The sequence below is a fragment of the Mus caroli genome, unplaced genomic scaffold (assembly GCF_978045245.1).
Source record: "Mus caroli unplaced genomic scaffold, Mus_caroli_1 scaffold_1, whole genome shotgun sequence".
Lineage (NCBI taxonomy): Eukaryota > Metazoa > Chordata > Mammalia > Rodentia > Muridae > Mus > Mus caroli.
The window spans coordinates 178,377,229-178,397,121 of record NW_028227256.1 but is presented as its reverse complement, the minus strand read 5'-3'; the positions used below and the strand labels follow the sequence as shown (position 1 = coordinate 178,397,121).

The following is a 19,893-nucleotide window of genomic DNA, read 5'->3' as shown; positions in this document are numbered from 1 at the left end:
CAGGCCCTGCAGTGGCCTGACTTCCCAGGGCGGGCAAGCACACTCGGTCTGGAGGCCTGGGCTCACCTGCTTTCCTTGTCGTCCTCCAGAAGCTGCAGTTTGTAATAGGAGTTCGTCCCTTTCACAATGTCCACCAGGCCAAGTGTGGCGCTGAACACCTTCCCACCTTTCTCCAGGACGTGTGCAGAGTGTTCCAGACCTGCCCCAGAGGCAAAGCTCCTATAGTTTTCTCCCTTGCAGGGCTAGGGTGCAATAGAGGGTTCTGTGGGCCTACATGTCCCCAGTTAGTTTCATGTCACACCACCTTTAGAGGTCCCCACTGACCCACATGCTTCCAGGAATGGCCTGCTCCCTTCTGGCTACACTGGCTGGATATCTCCTAATCTCTCAGGGTGCATGGGAGGCTCTGACCACTCACCAGAGTCAGGATCAACGGCTGCTCCTCCCTTCAGAGTTAATTTCATCCTCTTTTCAGACTTGTTGACACCTTGGAAGGAAGGACAGAGGAACTTAAAGACTCAACCAAAACAAAGGCAGGAGAGTTTCCAGAGGTATGCGTCATGGCGCCTGCACACCACCTGCTGCCGAGGGCCTGAGTGAGGGCCTGCTGCTTTGTGTCCTGCAGCACTCAGGGACACAGAACAAAAGTCCCAGGCAGGTCAGCTGGGCCTTACCTTCCTCCTTGACAGCACCCTTGCTCTTCTTGGAGGGTGCAGCTGACTTCCCCTTGGGGGCCACCACTTCACCAGGCTCTGCCTTCACCTCAGCCCCCCACGAGGACAAGCTGTGGGCCGAGAGCAGCTCTTGGAGGCTCTTAGTGGAGGCAGAGACGTCCTGGAGGAAGTCCTCACACACAACTCGAACGTTGGCCGCTTTCACTTCCTCCATCTTCTTACTCATCTTCTCCACCTCCTCTGTTTACAACCAGACAGGGAGAAAGGAAAACCCCAACGATAGGCTGAACGCAACCTCACTACAGCCCAACAACGCCAATGACCCCATCACCACCAACTTCTCTCCCAAGCTATAGCTGAATCTCATCTCAGCAGTCATGCTCCAGCGCCTGGCTGCCCCTCGGGTATGCAAAGCCAAGGGAGGCTACCTTCTCTACACCTCGAGTGTGGTATCAGGAGGCAGGCAACTGAAATGGACTCTTAGGCCCAGACCCCTAACACTCAGCAGGACATAAATGTGGGCCTGGGCTCCATCACCAGGCTATAAAGTAATAACCTGCACCTACCTACCCCATGGAGCACTAGGGCCATGTAAGCTTACGGGCCTGAGCCACTGTGAGCACATGTAATACAGTACAGATCCCAGCTTTCCCTTCAGGCTACAGTGCTGAGTCTGACCCCAGCTGTGCCACACCAACCTTCACCACATCTGAACCACTGAACTTACTTTTAGTGCTGATACACAAGGAGGCCTTGTTGGCAGATCCTGTCAACTTGCCCCCGAGTTTCTCAATCACGGCTTTTGCTTCGTCCTTGTTCTGGGAGAGCTTCCCAAGAGTCAGGATCTTCATGTTAGACAGGGGCTTGTCTGGGATAAGAGATCAGAAGCATCAGGCTACGACCACTCTACTCTGACCCCAGGAAAGGACCAATGGAGGCAAGACAAAACAGCTGGCTTTAGGAGAAGCCACAGAGCCTGGCCAGCCTTGGTCGTCACTCTTTTCTTTGGGAAAACTTTATGAGGACAGAGGCCAACAGGCAGTGGGGAACAGAGGGCAGAGCAGCAAACCCAAGAACCCAACCCATGAATTCTGCAACTGAGAAAACTGGGTAGGGCATAGGTCACACACAGAACAGGTGACCCAGGCTGGCTACTCGGGGACTGTGCTGGGGGGGGGGGGGGGGGGGCGCGCGGACGGACTAGAAAGGCTGCATCTAGAGAGATGAGAGACCAGAAGGCTAGGAGAAGGTGGGTGGAGAGCTGAGTGCTTCACACTCGCTCTCTTCTCCTAACTCCTGAGTAAGAAAGCACAGTTCTTATCTGCAAATCAGGCTTGTTGCTGACAAGGCTGAAAGGTGTGGTTAGCATGGCCACACTGGGCTAAGTTGTTCTAGGCAAAGGGTGGCCAGCCTGAACGTCAGGCTGGTGACAGCACTGTCAGGTTGGTAAGGATGGGGTAGGATGTTGGCAAGGATGAGTTGAAGGCAGAAACACAGCACTGGTTATAGCTAGGCCACAGGCCATTGCTTCGGATCTCCCAACTGGGAGATCTTGTCTGTTCTTTCTAGGGGTGGACACTGAGGACATCACCTGCATTTCACGTAAGGCTCTGTAGAGAACAGAATCACTGATTTGGGTATGAAGTGCAAGCAAGGAGACCGGAAAGCAGATCCTACAGACCACCACGTGTGTATGCAGCCCCCAGGCTTTAAGCGGCGGAGAGGACTTGGGGTAATGAGTTCACCTTTATGGGCAGACTAGGTGCAGCTGGCCTAGTGCTCAGAAGCAGAACCTTGTCCTCTGCCCACTCCAGCACAGCCTCCACCTTTACAGTGGAGGAGTCTCCACAGGCCTGAAGGAGCAAGCGGCACTCTCCTTTCCTCACTGCTTCTGCGGCCTAGGTCATGTCTACCCATGACCAGGGTCTCCCCGGCTCTTGATGGTTGGTAGTACAGGGAGGAAAATGGGCCTGGAGACTAGGGACCTGTTCCATGTTACACTGGTGTATACCCTGAACATGCCCCAAGGAATGTTAGCCCCACAGTACATGGATCACAGGACATCCTCTTCCTTCTGCTATGTCCTTGCATGGCACCCCACCCATAATCCCTCCCGGAGCCATACCTGCTGGAGCAGAGGAGTTCACAGCTGTGGGTGCTGAGGTGATGGAGAGGGGAGGTGCCAGTGGTGCTGGGGCGCTGCTTTCTGGAGGGAATATTCGGTCCTGTTTTTTGACCTTTAACTTCTTGAGGTAGGATATTTCGCGGAATTCCTAAACAATGTTAAGTTTTAGTTTTAAAGACATTAGAGGTCTCTTAAAATAAACTTACAATAGACTAAGTGGGATTTGTCCTGTGAAATTAAATAATCTTTAAAAAAATCCCTATAATTAAATAGGAAAGGCTTAAAGTTCTCAGGAAGAAATCAGATTATACTGTTGTTTTCACAGGGCTCATCCCTACATTTACATAATCCAGGTACTACGGGTGACCTAGGTGAGAAACCTCACCCTTTAGGAATAAAATGCCAGCAAGGTGATCAGTTCGTGCTGCCAAGCCAAGGGCTGGAGCTTGGCCCAGAGCCCACATGGTGGAAGAATCTCCCACAAGCTGTCCTCAGCCTCTACATGTGCCCCTCCTCAACTAAGGGTAATATTTTAAAACAAAATAAAAACCTCAGCTGACAACTTAGTCGGGGAAGCATCACTAGACCTAGGAGGCATACTGGGACTGTCCTGTCCCCAAGTCACTTCTCTCAAGTGTCTATCATGTGCTATCAGGGCTACCACATGGTTTAAAAAGCCCCCAAGAGTAGCACACTTAGGCCAGGGTTAGGGTAGGTGACAGACAAGTGCACACCTTTAATCCTACCACTTGGGAGGAAGAGGCAGGCAGATTTTTATAGGTTTGAGGCCAGCTTGGTCTACATAGTGAACTCTAAGACAGCTAGGACTACAAAGAGATACAATCAACTATTATTAAACATCAAAATCCAACGAACTACCCAGGTACAGGGAGCCCTTACTACACATTCCCCCAAGTAAAGGAAGCTAGCCTAACAGGCTGCACAGGACATTCTAGAAGTGCTAGAAATAGGAACACATGGAGCTGATGAAAAAAGACCAGTGGTTTCCAGAGGCTGGAAGTGGAAAGACCAAGAGAACATGGAAGTCTTAGGAAGAGGTGCTGCGGGTGGTGCTTCCCTGACGGGTGCGTTCCATTCCATGCTTATCAGACCCCACAGGCTGCACAACGCCAAGAGCGAGCCTTAATGTAACTCATGGGCTGTGGGTGACGTTGTGTCAGTGCAGGCTCCTCAGCTCTCAGGGTGCACCACTCTGATGCAGGGAATTTATGCTGCGCGGAGGGTATGCAGGATCCAAAACCAAGCAACAAAACACACCCAGTGACAGATCTTCACGTTTCCCAAAGGAGACAAGGCTAATAAGTCACTCGCTGGTTAGGGAAGAGCCTGCTGTGAGCCCTCTTGCATTCACTGGGAATTAGTCATTATTGTTATAATCATTAATTATTATCATAATTATTCTGAGACTTACAGTAGGCTTTGCCCTACAGAGGTTGGCCACTTGATGACGTCTGGTGAAGAGCAACCCCTGGGCTCGAGTCTCTAAACAGAAGGGTAATTTCCCAGCTGTGCCCACACTCAGTGAATTACGGTAAGTAAGGTGCCAGACGCCTCAGACTCACCCTCACCAATGCCAGGCGGCATAGGCAGGTTAGATAGAGGATTTCTGCCCTCAAGAAAGCAGTCCTGTCTGAACTGAGTACAGCTAAGAGCCAGGAGGGGACAGCAAGCATCACCAGGCTGTAACGGATCTTGCAGCACCACCCCAAAAGACAGTCTGCATCGATGGCTAATTCTGCTCACTGTCATCTTACAACTGTCCCCACCAAAGGCAGTAACAGGCACACAATGCTATGTGAGGGAGGAAAGCAGACAGGCTGAGATTCTAAAGGTGAGAGAACAACAGGCGGGCTACAGAGTGGCTACAGCCGGAGAAAGACCGGGAGGGAGGGTGGAATTACAGCACTGAACAGAGAACTCTCTCCTCAGTACTGAGATGAGAAAGGGTGAGAAACTCGGACTGTCACCTTGTGTGACATGCAGCACGGCCATGTCCAGAAGGTGGAGGGAGCCATGGTTTCCTGCTGACAGAGTCCAGGAAGCTCCCCACCTTACCTTTGGAGTTACCCATTCCTTTCGGCTGGGATTTTGTGTCTTGACCATGCACTTGGTCCAGGCAGTGACATCCCCAGTACAGTAATAAGCGTCGCTCTTAAAGACCAGCTGGCCTGAACACTCCTTGCAGGGCAGAAGGGCCCCAAACGCCATGCCGTCAGCAACTCTGTCCAAGATCTGAAGAAACATGCCAGAGACCAGGGCTCAGGAAAGGACAGTTACCGATGCAGATAGAGAAACTCTCACATAGGCTCTATCACTGCAAAGAGGCTGTCTCTGGGTGCTACCTTAGCCCAGGTGCCAACACAGCCTGGGCTTTGTATGTTTTGAGTCCTTATCTCCAAGTGAAGGGTCCTACTGCAAGCACTGCACCACACAAGTGGCCCAAGTAGGCACGGTGGGCTTAGCAGGCCTGGACATGTAGCAGCGAGAGCAGCTCTCAGAGAGTGTGAACTAAATCCATGGCAAGGTCACCTGCCCACCTTGGCACTTCACCGGGTTCTAAACCAGGACAAACATGGCAATGTATGGTATGGCTGGGGTAGCCTACTGGCTGAAGGAAATGGTGACCATGATTGTTTTGAACAAAATCTCATTAAACATTGGATTTTCTCTGCTGCTCAGAGAGGCGGAGAAAGCACCTAGGAGACCACCCTCCTCAGCTGAGGACACCTCGCCATCTCAAAAACCCCTCAAACTCAGTGTCCTGCCCTCTACTTCCGTACACCCTTCTATCTGTCCTCTCGACTCCCTCTTACTGTTGTTTTCCTATGTTCACTTCTTGTCATTTGGCTGCTTGCCTACCTCTTGACCTAAGGCTGACTTTACTTAATCCTATTTACAGTATATAGAAAGCTCCTGGATTAAAGGTGTTAGGGATGAGCCACACCACAACTAGAAACAGGTTTTTCCAAGCAAATGACATAACCTCGGGGGTGATCAAATATCCTGCAGCACAGGATAAGCTCCCCCGTCACGGAGCCCGGGTTTCTGTCCTGTGTGTCCCCACAGCAGGGCACTCACCGCTGACTCTCCTGACGGCACCTGCTGCTGGTTGAAGATGAGCAGCTCCTTCAGGTCGTTGGTGGAACACGCTTTCTTCAGCTCGTCTTTGATATTCCAGATCAGCTCATTCTGAGCCTGAGGATGAGACCCCCCAACTGAAATCAGTTCTTGTCAAAATCTCAACAGCTTTCTTAGTTTACATTTAAAAAGTTACATTCATTTATTAACGCGTGTACACTACCATGTTCCATAGGGCATGTTTAGAGATCCAAGACCGTGGGAGTTGACTGTCTCTTCCCACAATGGGAAGGGCTTGGGTTTATCGCTGCTGGCGTTGTTTTGGGTTTCCTTTGGGAGGAGGGGTCCTTTATTATGTAACCCACTGTGTACACCAGGCTGACTGGCCTCTAACTCTGCCTCCCAAATGTTGGGAGTAAAGATGTGTATTATGATACCCAGCCCCTAGTGTAGGCCTTGTAGATCAGGTCACTAGGGGTCAGTGAGGGATTGCTTTGATCTTGGGGCCATCCCTGGGCACTGGGACATTACACAAAGAGGAGCGACTTCATTGCCATTGAGGCAGGGCGTGTGGGCCTCCTTTTGGGATAATAAAAGGTCTGGGTTATACACTTTAGAACGTCCGAGAGGTAACTTTTAGGGGAGACTGGGGTGAGACAGAATCTCACTCAGGAACCCTGGCTGGCCTGAAGTTCACTATGTAGCCCAGGCTGCCCTCAAATTCTAGAAATGTTCTTGCCTCAGTCTTTGCTGGACTTTAAACGAGTTAATCAGGGCCAGCAAAATGGCTCAATGGGTAAAGCCACTTGCTACTGGCCTGATGACCTGAGTAGGACTCCATCATCCACATGGAGGCTTACAGCACCATCCCTAACTTGGCCCAGGTATCTGGATGCCCTTTTCTGACCTCTTCCAGCATCAGGCAAGCATGTGGTACATAAACATATACACAGGTAAATAAAACACTCATTCACATAAAATTTGTGTATATGATTGACTTACTTTGAAACCTCAACTCAGGTTACTTGACTACGTAGACAGTGTTCTTCCTGGCCAAGCTCTACCACCAGTGCCAGGCCCATCAGTGAGCCTTCCTTCCTTCTGCATGCCCTTGATGGGGCTGGGCTGGCTGTTTCTCCAAGGCTAGTCTGACCAACTCCACCCTCAGGTTTACACCCCCCACCCCCAGGCAAACCCCTGTACAATCAAAACAAAGCACAGAGAATCTCTTGTGCACTGTATGGCATCACCTGTCAATAGAAAAAGCTGTTGGCCTATTAGCTCAGGCAGGAATAGAAGGTGGGAGTTTCAGTGGGAGGAGAGGATGCTGGGATAGTTAGGTGCAGGAAGGGGATTAGCTGATGGAGATGGTCTGATGAACCTAAGAAGAGGTAACTAGCCATGTGGCAGGACTTAGAATAAATGGGGTAATAAGATACAAAGTAGGGGAACTAGCTGAAGCTTTTGGCCTAGGCATTTATTCATAAATAATTTAACCGCAAAATTGTTATTTTGGGAATTTGGATGAGGATGGAAAAGCCTACAATTACAATAAAGACAGGCAATCTTCTCAGAATACATTAAGTGTGAAGGAGACCACTTGTAAGTAAGACTGGATCCCTTATTGCATGGGTCCTGGTGTCACCCCTCAGAAACCTGTTTCAAGAGACAGAAGTGACTGGAAATGCCTGGTCCCCATTATCTTTCCCAATACCCACTTGTAGATTTCCCTGCACTTAAGCTCAAGCAGGTAGAGATGTGACCTCTTCTAGAACTGGGACTTTAAAATCTTGATTTCAATGTCTACAAAGTGCCTACTTTTTGCTGGTGTTATGTGGCATCTCATTCATTCTCACAATTATCTGCCAGGAGGTATGGCAGGGTGAGCCTCCACCCTCCTTGGGACAGCAGGCCAAGTGGGTTGAGCAGCAGGCTGCTCCTCCCAAGATGGAAAGGAGAGCGCTGGCCATACCAACACCAAGGAAAGACTTTAACTCCACTGAATGAGGCACCTACAAGCTCACTCCCCACTTTCCACTTCTAGTGCTGGGCTCTCAATACCAACATCCTTCTTATTACTACTCCCCATGGTAGGGCACACAGTGGGAGGCCAGAAGGTCTGTGAGCACAGGGCTCGTGGAAACAGCAGACCTATCTCTCTCTCAGTGATGAGTGTGCACTGGTCTCGGTGAGCAGGGTCGGAGGGTGGGCGTCTTTCACAGAGCCGAGGACTCACCTTGAGGGCCTTCTCCAGCTTACTACTATCCTTGTCCTTTCCTTTCTTAGATTTCTTTTTGGCCACCTCATCTGTTCCATCCACCTCGTCACCTTTTCTCTTTCTGAAAGAAATGCAGGACTTAATAAGAACCCACAAGACCGATGCCCAGTGCAACCAGGTGATATGTTACTTTAGCCATTTTAGCTGCCCACCTGCCCTCTTAGGTACAAGTGCTACCTACAGCCAGGCAGACAGGAGAGGCCACGCCCATCAGGACCCTTTCTGCCAATAAGGAGGGGCCTGGAGCTCACCCTATGTCCAGGACGACCAAGACAGACCAAGGGCTCAGGTCACACTTCATGCTAAACCCCACATCTCTGGCACAGAGTGACAGGGAATTGTGGAAAGCCAAACACAACTGTAAGAACTGAGCCTGGAGTGAGACAGGGAGCTGCTCCCCAGATCTCCACGTGGCCCGAGTTCACCCTGGTACTTTCTAAAGCCACCTGCTAGGGACCAGCAGGACTTGCAGGACTATGGTGATAATGAGATAAGGCATAGAGCTGGGCATGTTCCACCTCTCCAGCATCATGTCATAAATAAAGACAGCTGGAGAACCCCAGCACCCTGTGCTGTGACAGTTCAAGGGCACCCTCACCCACTGGCCTGACTTGCTCATTTCACATTCCAAAGCCACCAGTGCTGCTCTACGAATCTGTGTTAGGACCACAAACAGTGCAAGAAGCTGCTTGGTGACAGTGGCCTGGGTGTCCCTGATGAGCATGGTACAGTTCCACAACACTCAGCATGCTCATTAATAAGCTACGAGACTGAGACCCTTCCCATTCTAGATGCCGACTCCACATGTGGGCCCATCTGTTCTGATTCCAGGCCCTTCCCACTGTTCATCTTTTTGTGAACAGTCATGATTCTCCCAGAGATCCAGACACGGAGACGTCTCTGCTGCGAGACTATGGCGACGTTAAAGGAACACAAATGCAGATCTTGGAAGCACAGCCATTACTGGTGCAAGGAAGCTTGGATGGCCACAGGGTGGTCTTGTATGAGAAAGTGGCACAGTCTGCTGTACCTAACGCCTGGGTGCAGGAGTCGGGAGAGGTTTCAGAAGCCCGGGGGAAGATGTCATGGCCGGTGAGCTGCTGGGTGGGTACCGGAGCAGCAGATGCCCTCTGCTCCTACAGCCTCAGAGCTCCTCGCTTTCTGATCATCATTATCAGAGGAATGGAATCCACAGGCTCCCCTAGAACTGTACATTCTAACCGCATCCCACCTACCCTTCATTCTTGATGGCCGGGAGCTGCTTCTTCAGAGTTTCTTTGTCTTCTGCAGAGAGGAGGCTAAAGCCCTTGAGCTGACTGGCACTGTACTCAGGCCGGAAGCCCAGCTCCTCCCGTTTCTTGACAAAGCAAGTTGGATGGTACCAGCGGTCAATCATACCCAGCTGCGGCTTCTCTGGATCTACCATCTTCTTGGACAGGCGCATCTGGCCCTGTAGGGAAAATCATGAGGTATCTAGGGAATAACAAGGCAGGACAAGGAGCAGCTAACCTAGGGCCTTGAGTCCAAACAAAGGCACATGGAGTCAGCTTGAAGCTCTCAAGACATTCGGAGTTTTACACCATCACAGACTGTGAGGTACCCTTAGGCCCCAGCACTCACATTCCATGAGACTGATACATGACCTGCTAGGCTAATAAAGACCTTGCTTACACATCCTAAATGACTACCTACAAACCTATACTTGGCAAGTAACGGTGAGCGCTAACACTTCCCCAGGGATGGGTTAAGATGCTGACACAGTATGCTGGACAGCAGTAGCATTGCACACTCTGTGATGGCTTTAGTGTGGCAACTTATCCCAATAGGGACTTTCTGTCCATCCTCACCCTCCTGTGGACTCTCTGGTTGCTATAATTAAGGTCCGATTACGTTGCAACAAGAAATAGGAGCTGGCTCTGGCCAATCTGCCAGGTGTACAATTCGCATGACTGACATTCCTGAAGTTTCTCACCTGTGAGGCAGCTGCAAAGAATTGGGCCAACAGGGGTCCTGACAATTCAGAAAAGCATACCCCAGGCTGACTAAACTTTAGAACACAGAGCAGCTGCTGCTCCCTCAGAGGCAAGAGGACCACAGTTTTTGTCTCCAGTTTCTAATGGTGAAAGGTGAGAGGACATTTAGCAACTACACTTTTCTTAGTTTCGTGTCTGCTACATTTAGATCTTGAACCATTCTCAAAGGTCCTTCTAGTACCAGACTGGGGTACTCTTTCTTGGGAGGTAGTAGAAGCAGGCCTACTTGATATTAAGACGTTGGTCTTCCTCTTTTATATCCCAAAAACTAAACAGGTCCCCCTTGCCACGTGCTCCTGCCACGTAGGATGCCATGACAGGTTCAAAGTAACAGGACTAAGGGATGGACCAGGACTGAGATGCCTGTAACCATGAGCCAACATCAGCCTCCTCCTCCTCAGGTGGACCATCTCGGGCATCATATCATCTACCACACAGAAAACTGACTCACACTTCACAATACAATTAATGCTGAATGAATCATGGCAGCAGAGAAGGGAATGCTGGCAAGCACAGGCATCCCTCCTCCTACTGTTCCCAGCAACACAGCCAGTCATCCACTCCACCTGACAAGAACTGGTGGCAAGGGAGGCTGGTCTGTGAAGTTTCTCTGATTAAACAGGAGAGTTGGAAGCAGGATAACCCACCTAACCTCAGACCCACCAAACAAGAACTGTACTATGCCTGCTCACTTTGAGTAGACCTATGCTGATTCAAGGGCCCCTGTCCATAGGGGCAGCTAAGGAGAACAAGGGCCTGAGCCTGCCCAGAAGAGGAAACTGTCACCTCCCACCTCCAAGGCATTTCTGTGTTGTGATTCTTTTCTTCTGAAATGCACTCCTTCCCCCCCAAGACAAGCACCAGGGAAGTGCAGGCAGCGGCACAAGCTATACCTTCTCTATCTTCTCCAGGCAGCCCTTGCACATGCTCCTGTTGGACTTGGCGTACTCCGCTAAAAAGTCACCCAATGTCTTCTCCGCCTTGCCGCCACTTCCATCCTGGCCTTTGCCTGAAGAACCAAACACAAGTCTCTGCTCAACTCAGCAGCCTCGTGCTGCAGTCCCCAAATGCCCAGCTTGTGTCTCCCTTCTCCCAGGACCCTCCCACAAGGACACTGTGTTTTGGGTGACCATAATCATCTCTACTGGCAACAACTGTGGCCAATTTTTCTTTTAATTTCCACTGCACAGCCTAGGCCTACTTTAGTCTTTAAATTGTGTGTGTCTGAGTCTGTGTGGGTGTGTGTGTATATGAATGCAGGTGCCAGAAGATGGCATTAGATCTGACAGTTGGGAGCTGGGAGTCAATCTCAGGTCTACCCTAACCAGTCAGTAAGCAATGAGCCATCTCTCTAGCCCCACCTTACCTTTGGACATAGGGTCTCTTACTGAACCTAGAGATCACCAAATTAGCTCGAAGGCCGTCTAGTGAGCCCAGGGACCTGTCTGTCTCCACTGCATACACCCCAACCCTACAGCCATGCCAGGTTTTTGACCAGGGTATTGGGGATGCGAAGGCACATCTTCATGCTTGCATGGTGTACTTTACACACTGAGTATCTCCCTAGCTGCTTTACTAACATCTGTGGGGAATTACAAAGGACCCACAAAGGAGAAGGAAAGGAGTCATACTGTGTAGTGTTACAACTTCCTGAAGCCACAGTAACAGAACCATGGAACTGGAAGACAAAGTGAACCAAAGACACAGGCCCTGATGATGGTGTCGACTGGTTCAGACAAGAAAGTCAGATGGTTTGAATGACCAATGTCTCCCATGATCTTGGGCATGTGAGTTGGTCCCTAGATGGTCCTTTCTGGATAGGCTTAGGAAGGGAATCTTGCCGAGGGAGGATGCTGCTGAGTTTAAAGCCTTGTGCCAGTTTCCAGCTCACACTCTTGATTCTGGCACTGTGCCTCCCACTTGATGTCACATTTCTGTCTTGAGACTCTTGGGCCCAAATACATTCTTTCTTCTAGAAGTTGCTTGGTCATGCAGTTTTATCACAGCAATAGAGGTAACTAATACAGAGACTGCTCCACAAATGCTGCTGTAACATCAGGAAAACCCCCATTGTCTTCCTTACAGCTAACACAAGTTAACTTAAGCCCAGGTTCCATCCCTGGGACCCAGTGGGGGTCAGGAGAGAATCACCATGCATGGATGCAACCCCTTCCCACATATAAATAAATAAATGTGAAAATTTACAATTAAACTGAAAGGTGAGCCACAAACTGGGAGACAGTAGCAGCCACAATCCGTGTGTTTATGCAGGGTCCTTCAGAGGTGAAGTACTGAAAGTTCAGGAGTAAAGTCCACACTGGAGTCACTACGGTGGGCTGGGGAGATGGCTCAGTGGCTAAGAGTGACTGTTACTCTTATAGAGGATCCAGGTTCAATTCCTATACATGGTAGTTCACAGCATTCCAGAACTCTAGCCCTAGGGGACCAGAAGTCTTTTTTCTGACTCCATGAGAACCAGGTACAAACATTTAGGCAAAACACTCATATACATAATGTAAAATAAATCTGAAGTTTAAAAAGAAAAAAGAAACCACAACAAGCTACAAGCTGAGTGCCCCCTGGGTAAAGGTGTGGGAACTCTTCAGGAGTGCAGGATTTTGTTTTGACTTTTGAAGTAACCGCACATACACATAACCCATCCTGGAGACAGGATGGGCTGCAGGTCCACACATGAAACCCATCTGTCTCAGAGACATTATCCACACAGCCTGAGGTAAGGGCACACAGCAGTTCTAGCCTGTCTGTCATTAACTCCAACACTGCATGAAATCAGGTGTGGAATTCTCTATCCATGGTGGCTTACAGCTCCACACTGAGTACTACTGATTTTTGGATGAAGGACACTCAAACTTTATCAATATTAGAAAGCTTGCTGGAATGCAGTCAACTACCCAGAGTCACCAACAGAGGACAGGACAAGCAAATTGTGGTGCTTAAACAAAGGAACACCGTTCTGTTCGGCCGCAGAGCAGGACCAAGGGCATCGCGCTGAATGAAGACGGTGCATAGATTTCCTTTTCTCCCTGAAACAAAACCCAGGCAACTCCAACCCACGAAGTCAGAAGTCAGAACAGAAGCCTTTACTTCAGCACTCAGGAAGTAAAGGCAGGAGGAACGCTGGCTCTGCAGTCTGTATATTTGTTTGGCGATGTGGTCTCCCTACATATCACTGGCTGTCCTTGAACTCACAGAGATCTGCCTGCTGAAGGTCTGTTTTTTGTTTGTTTTTAAGAAGAAGGAAGGAGCCGGGCATGGTGGTGCACACCTTTAATCCCAGCACTCGGGAGGCAGAGGCAGGATGATTTCTGAGGCCAGCCTGGTCTACAAAGTGAGTTCCAGGTCAGCCAGGGCTACACAGAGAAACCCTGTCTCGAAAGACCAAAAAACCAAAAAAAAAACAAACAAGAAGGAGGAAGGAATTGGCAGAGGTTTCCTCCTGGGTACCATCCGTGTACAGGACCTGGAAGTCATCAGTGGTAGGTACATCACCCACCCACCCACCCATCCATCCATCCATCTATACAAGTCCACAAAACACACACCATCAGCAAAGGACATCAATGTGAAAGAAAATGAGATTTTGTAACTTGTGATTCATGTAAAAGAGTTGTCTCTGGGGCCGAGAACAAAGCAGGACAAACAGGGCTATCTTGTCTGGGTCAACACCACCTGGCCGGAACCTCCCCTCTGTCTACTGCCCCTTGACGCCAAGTCATACATGAACTGGTTGCTATGTGAACAAGATAAGCCCCCAGCCCACAGGAACAAAGTCCTGATGCCCTTTTGCTGACATGTAATCTTTCTATTAATGTTTGAATAAGCCAATAGTGTATCTAGTGTGTCACTATGCTGAATTCCACACCCCTAAGCCCCTTACCCCATAAAAACCCCCAGTTTTCGAGCCTCATGGCCGACATCCGTTATCTCCTGTGTGGGATGTATGCCGGTCCGGAGCTCCGTAATTAAACGTCCTCATGTATTTACATCAAGATGGTCGTCCGTTCATGATTCTTGGGTGCACGCCGAATCAGGAATTGAGTGGGGGTTTCCCCACTAGGTTCTATCAGATGCACTGGTGGGGGTGGGGGTGGGGGTGGCTATGGGAGCACTTTGCTCTCGTATTTCTCTCAGTTTTCCTAAAGCACATGCTATGCAAACCTGGCGATCTGAGTTCAATTCCTGGAGCCCGTGGGAAAGAGCCAAGTCAGTAAAGCTGTCTTTAAACTCCACATGCATATTGTACCACACATGTGTGCATGTACTAACATACACACACACACAACTAATAAAAAATTAAAACCTATTAGAAAAAAGACCCATGCAAGCTTAAAGGCGACCTTTCTATCATCTGGAAGATAGGACACCAAACCTCACACAATAGTCAATGCCGTCCGAGGAGGAGCCACAGAAGCAACTCAGCAGAGAGTTCTTGAACCCCTGGCTACACACCTGCCACGCCTCCAGCCTCGGCTGTCTTCTTGACCTTCTGCTGATCATCCCAGCGCAGCTCAGAGAAGCCATCCACCTCGACGTCAGGCTGCCGGATGGAGTGGCCCACCTTCCAGAAGCAGGAGAAGTGGTACCAGTGTGGGACTTTCCCATCGAACATGGGTGACTAAGGGACATAAAGCAGAGATGAGGGGCCGTCAGTCTCCATGCAGGCCACAATCCTGCCCCCAGCCCAGGCAGCAACAGAGTCCGAGGCTGCCTGATGCTCTCTCAGGTCACATAGTGACTTGCAAATGGACGAGAAATGGCTTCTGGCTTCTCATCCTGGGTATTTTCCTAAAAGCTAAAACTTATGGCTGGCCACTCCCAAATCCACCATCTCAGGATGACAGGGTAACCCCGGTTCCTTCTGTGTGCCACATTCTGACTTTACTGCACAGCCTGGTGTGACACACAGAATATCTTAAAGTGTCCCCTAGACCTGTTAGTAGAGCCAGGAAGCAGCACTTGAACTCAAGGGTCTGGATGGCCCAGAAATGGCTCTTAAGTACCTCTGCGGTCAAAAATAATAAGGAACAGGACCTAGATAATGAGCCAGGCAGAGAAAATGTGTCGGCAGAGTGTCAGACACAGCAAGGCATGCATGCACAGGTGTATAGAAGGAATGGCTTCTGCAAGGGGAACAAGGAGCCTGAGGCAGAGGCTTCCAGGCCTGGAGATAGGCTGAATACTGGCCTCAGGGAGGCACCCGATCCCCCAATGTGCCTGAGGTAAAGGCACTGGGCCACTTCAGGTGTTTTTTTTCCGCCTATGAGGCTCTACACCCAGGGTTGCCTGTTTTAGAGAGATGAGGGAGACAACGACATTAACCCAGTTTCCTCTGGGAAGACCGCAGCAGGAGCAGCAGCTCACAGATGGTGGCAACAATGGAGACACAGTGAGGCGGATGGGACAAGAATCTGATACCGAGTTCTCCCCCACCCCAACTTCAGAAGAGCTACTTAACACGAACTGCCTTCTGACCCACAGAGGTGAGTGCTCGTCAGGGCTGCTTCAAAGGGCAGAGAGGGAAAACACATAAGCAGTATTGAAGAGATCCCCTGGAGCTTCAGGCTGGAGTCAGCCTCCTTTTAGGGACATTACAGTGCAAGGCAGAGGGCTGAGGAGATGGTTCAGTGGCTAAGTTGTTCCACTACAGGATCTGGGTTCTATTTCTAGCACCCAGATCGTTCACAACCATCTATAACCCCAGTTTCAGAGGATCTGACATCTTCTGACCTCTCTTGGTACCAGGTAGGAGATGCACAGACAAACATGCAGGCAAGACACTCATTTAAAAACTTTAAAAAGCAAGGCAAGATCTGCCTAGGAAAGGAAGGAGCTCTGCTAGCCTCCTCAGGCGCCTCAAGGCCCCGTCCACTGCTGCCCTCGGGGCAGTTTTACACGGAGACAGAATCTGTCCCCAGTCAGGCAGAGGAGGAAGGTGGGGGAAAGGCAGCCAAGATGGCCCCTAGACCAGATAATAAATGGCGTTTCTGAGCAGACTCAGCTTCTGGCTCGAGACAATCCATCGGATCAGCAGCTTCAGATCCCCGAGCCCCTGTGGCAAATGGCTTATGCCGCCTGGCTCAGCCTATAGCTATGGCTCTACAAGAACAAACACCTACCACCCCCAGACTGGGTGCCCTGGACTGGGGACACCAAGAAGTACTCCCTAATGGTGCACTTAAGATGCAAAACCAGCTCAGCTGGCAAGAGCTACTGACTGCTCTTCCGAAGGTCCTAAGTTCAAATCCCAGCAACCACATGGTGGCTCACAACCATCCGTAATGAGCTCTGACACCCTCTTCTGGAGTGTCTGAAGACAGCTACTGTGTACTTACGTATAATGATAAATAGATCTTTGGGCCTGAGAGACCAGGGTTGACCAGCGCGAGCAGAGGTCCTAAATTTAATTCCCAACAACTAGATGAAGGCTCACAACTATCTGTACAGCTACAGTGTGTACTCATATACATAAACAAATAAATAAAAACAGAGAAGCCATACTCCATAAGAAAAACAAAGCCCTGACCATGCCAAGGCCTGGGGAGGACCGGTGGGAATGGCGAAATCCTAAGTGGTTTGTCTCTATCTAGGAGGCCAAGTACAGAATCCAGGACTTAGACCCAGCCCCCAACAACCACATGGTTCTTCCAGGTAAGGCAGGCTGAGAGCCTGCCTGCGGGAAGAAGTCTGCCCTACTCAGGGAATGCTCAAATCCTCAGTTCCTCCCAGGTTCATCCCTCTGCCTCCAGGTTAAGCAGCCTCACCCAGGGCTCAGAAATATCCGTTTATCAGAAGCTCAGAGAACAATCCTCTCATACAAATGTAAAAGAAGGTATTTAAATTCAAGCTCTACAATAACAACGGGTTTCTTTCGACCCTCCCAAGCTCGGAGTAAAAGCCCAACTTTAAACTCAGATCTACAATCCCAAGCTCCTCTAAGGAAGGAAGAGCACCGCTGTCACTCACAATAATAGTTTCTCTCTCAGTCAAAAAGACCAGGAGGAGGACCTTGAAGGTTAGGTTATGTAGGTCAGCCTCAGCCTACCCAAAATCCTCTTTTTCCTCTCCTCCTAGGCAGTATTGGGGGTCATCTTTCACAGGGCGGCTATTCTCTGGCTAGTACAGATGCCTAATAAAATCTGTAAAGTATGGAAGGGTGACTTCAAAGGCCAGGTGTAGTAGCACACGACTTTCATCTCATCACTGGGGAGGCAGAGGTGGGCAGATCTCTATGAGTTCAAGGCCAGCAGGATGACAGTAAGCCATGTCCCAAAAACTGAACAAAACCATTGGAAAGGCTGGGTGTGGCAGTACAGGCAGGCCAGTAATTCTCAGCACTCCAGGATGGGGGCCGGAGCATCACAGACATCAGCCCTGAAATCTGGTCTCAAAACCAACCAACCTACTTCTGGGCACACCATTACCTTATACTTTACTAGTATCGTTCTCATAGCTGCTACAATTGAGGAATCCCCAATCATAAAATAATATGAAAATATAAGCTGAAGACAATTTTGCTTTCCTGCTATATTCAAGACCGAGGGAATAATGGGTTTAATCTACAAACTGGCAAGGATGTAAATTTGCTTTCTCTTAAGCCCAGAGAGCTCTATTTATCTTCTCACAGGGAGTAGGGGAACTGTGGGGTAAAGTTCAAAGACCTCAGTGGGAAATGGGGCTTTCAACTGTCCTTCAAATTCTAGCTATCTCCATCTTCCCGTCCCACTTCTGTGAATAAAAACTCTTAATCAAGCTCCCACACTTGACTGGGACATCTTGGGCTCCTCCTCCCCAGGGCACTCTGCCTAGCACTCAGTTCCATCAGATGCAAGGCTTATCAATCCTTCCCACACCCCCTTAACCTAGCAGGAGGAGCCCAGGATGGGTTCCCCGTCCAGTCATAAATGCAAGCAACAAAGATGTGCCTAGCAGTTCCCGGCATTTTTGTCACCAATGGTAATTATAGACACCAACACAGTGCCTTAGCTGCTTCTCAATAAATATGTATAGGATGTATGAGAACTGTGTCAAGCAAGAATGCTGAGCTAGGCAGTCTCTCCGAGGGCACCAAGATGACAGCTTCAGTTCTTCCCATAAGGAGAAATAACAGAAGCAGTGTGCTATCTTGGTACCCACTGGGCGAATGTCTTCTCCCCCTTAAGAACTGAAGCCCCATTGAGGGCTAGCCTGCTTCTTCTAAAACACATTATTGCAGCTGGACAGCAAGGGAAATCAATTGCCTTGCCCATTAGCAGCGTGAGCTTGGGTAACTGTAACTGAGTGTTTGGGGGAGGTGGGATCAGGGCAGGTGAGAACCACACTAGCAAACACAGGAAAGAATCTGCAAAACCAGAAGCCTAGAAAGCAGGAGCCCCTGGAACGCCAGGACCCGTCATCCCACCACCTCCTGACCACCTCGGAAGCGTCAGTGAAGAGACCAGATAGCTGCAGAAAGCGCCGAGACCTCGGGAAGTTTGGAGAAAATGTTATTTCCAAGTAGAAATCAGGCCCAAAGCGAACGCACTGTAAAGAAACGGCAGTGCTTTGCATAACTAGAACAGAAATACCGAGAGTGAGCGGATGTTGAAAGGATCATCAAAAATAGGCTTAAGGGAAAAAAATCTTCTGTATTCATGGAGGACAAAAATCTTCCGGGACAAGATAGGCCCAAATCAGAGCAGCTTTAAAGACCGCGCTCACATCCTCCACCCCGACGCCAAGAAGGCAGTGAAATAAACAAAATCTCTGCGACCATCCAGACCCGGCGAAGCGGCAGGCCCCTTGTCTTTACAAAGCCAGAGGCACTTACGCCAGATGCTCTTACTTCCCGGGCTTTTCTTGCAGGGTAAGCGCAATGTCCCGGAAGGGGTCGGCCCGGTGGGCCTCAAGGACCTCGGCAGCAGCGCCGCGGGTCTTTCCCGCCCTTCTCTCCCGGTCCCGCTGAGCCGCAGGGCGGAGTGAGGCGGGCCCCGAGCCCACACAGCCGCCCAGGCCGCGTCGCCCAGCGCCTCCGGCCCGGCCCCACCGCACCTGCACCATGATGGCCATGCGGAGGGAGTCCTTGGGAATACTCTCGCTGCATTTCTTGCAAGAGGCGCGCCCGCTCTTCGCGTACTCCACTCGGTAAAGCCTCTCCGAGGCCTCCGCCATCCTCCTTCTCGTGCCGCAGCGGCAGCCTGACGCCGCCGCCGGTGCGCTCCGCTAACGTGTCGGTTTCCCCGCAAGCGTGCAGAGCCGCCTCCGCTCAGGATAGATTACTGATGCCTGGCGGCGGGACCGCCCCCCACCCCCCAAGCTCGCGCGCGGAGGGCGGGGCCTCAGCTCATAGGGCGGGGCTTCGGCACGTGGCCTTGGGGGTTGGGTCCCAGCGCTACTGCGCCTGTGCACGCTGGTCTCTGCCTCTGGGAAGGGGCCGGGGCGGGAACCCGGGGAATCTGACAGGCGCCGCCCCTTTTGTCGGTTTGTCCCAGAAAGGCTTTTTTGTTCGCCCAAATAATTCCACCTCACCCACTTGCATTTTTTTCTAGGTATGTCTAGAGCTAACCCTGCTGACCCTAAGTAGAGTATTCTGCTTTGCAGCCTCCACATTGCTGACACAGAAAACCAACTAAAGCCTGATTTTTCATTCTTAGTAAACTTAGATGCATAACTATAAATTCAAAGAGA

At 50.3% G+C, this 19,893-nt stretch overlaps 1 protein-coding gene across 1 annotated transcript in view; it reads right to left on the bottom strand.

The window, feature by feature from the left end:
- The window catches only part of Parp1 (poly(ADP-ribose) polymerase 1), a 32,232-nt gene extending 12,739 nt beyond the window's left edge, over nt 1-19,493 (bottom strand). The window contains exons 1-12 of the mRNA XM_021151105.3: nt 19,258-19,493; nt 14,680-14,845; nt 11,103-11,218; nt 9,412-9,626; nt 8,135-8,237; nt 5,899-6,015; nt 4,876-5,052; nt 2,800-2,947; nt 1,402-1,542; nt 675-914; nt 419-487; nt 67-199 (exon numbers count right to left, since the gene is read on the bottom strand). Coding sequence (XP_021006764.1) covers nt 67-199; nt 419-487; nt 675-914; nt 1,402-1,542; nt 2,800-2,947; nt 4,876-5,052; nt 5,899-6,015; nt 8,135-8,237; nt 9,412-9,626; nt 11,103-11,218; nt 14,680-14,845; nt 19,258-19,377 — 1,745 coding nt within the window. The 5' untranslated portion in view covers nt 19,378-19,493. The remainder of the gene's footprint in view (nt 1-66; nt 200-418; nt 488-674; nt 915-1,401; nt 1,543-2,799; nt 2,948-4,875; nt 5,053-5,898; nt 6,016-8,134; nt 8,238-9,411; nt 9,627-11,102; nt 11,219-14,679; nt 14,846-19,257) is intronic.
- Between the last annotated feature and the right edge of the window lie 400 nt (nt 19,494-19,893).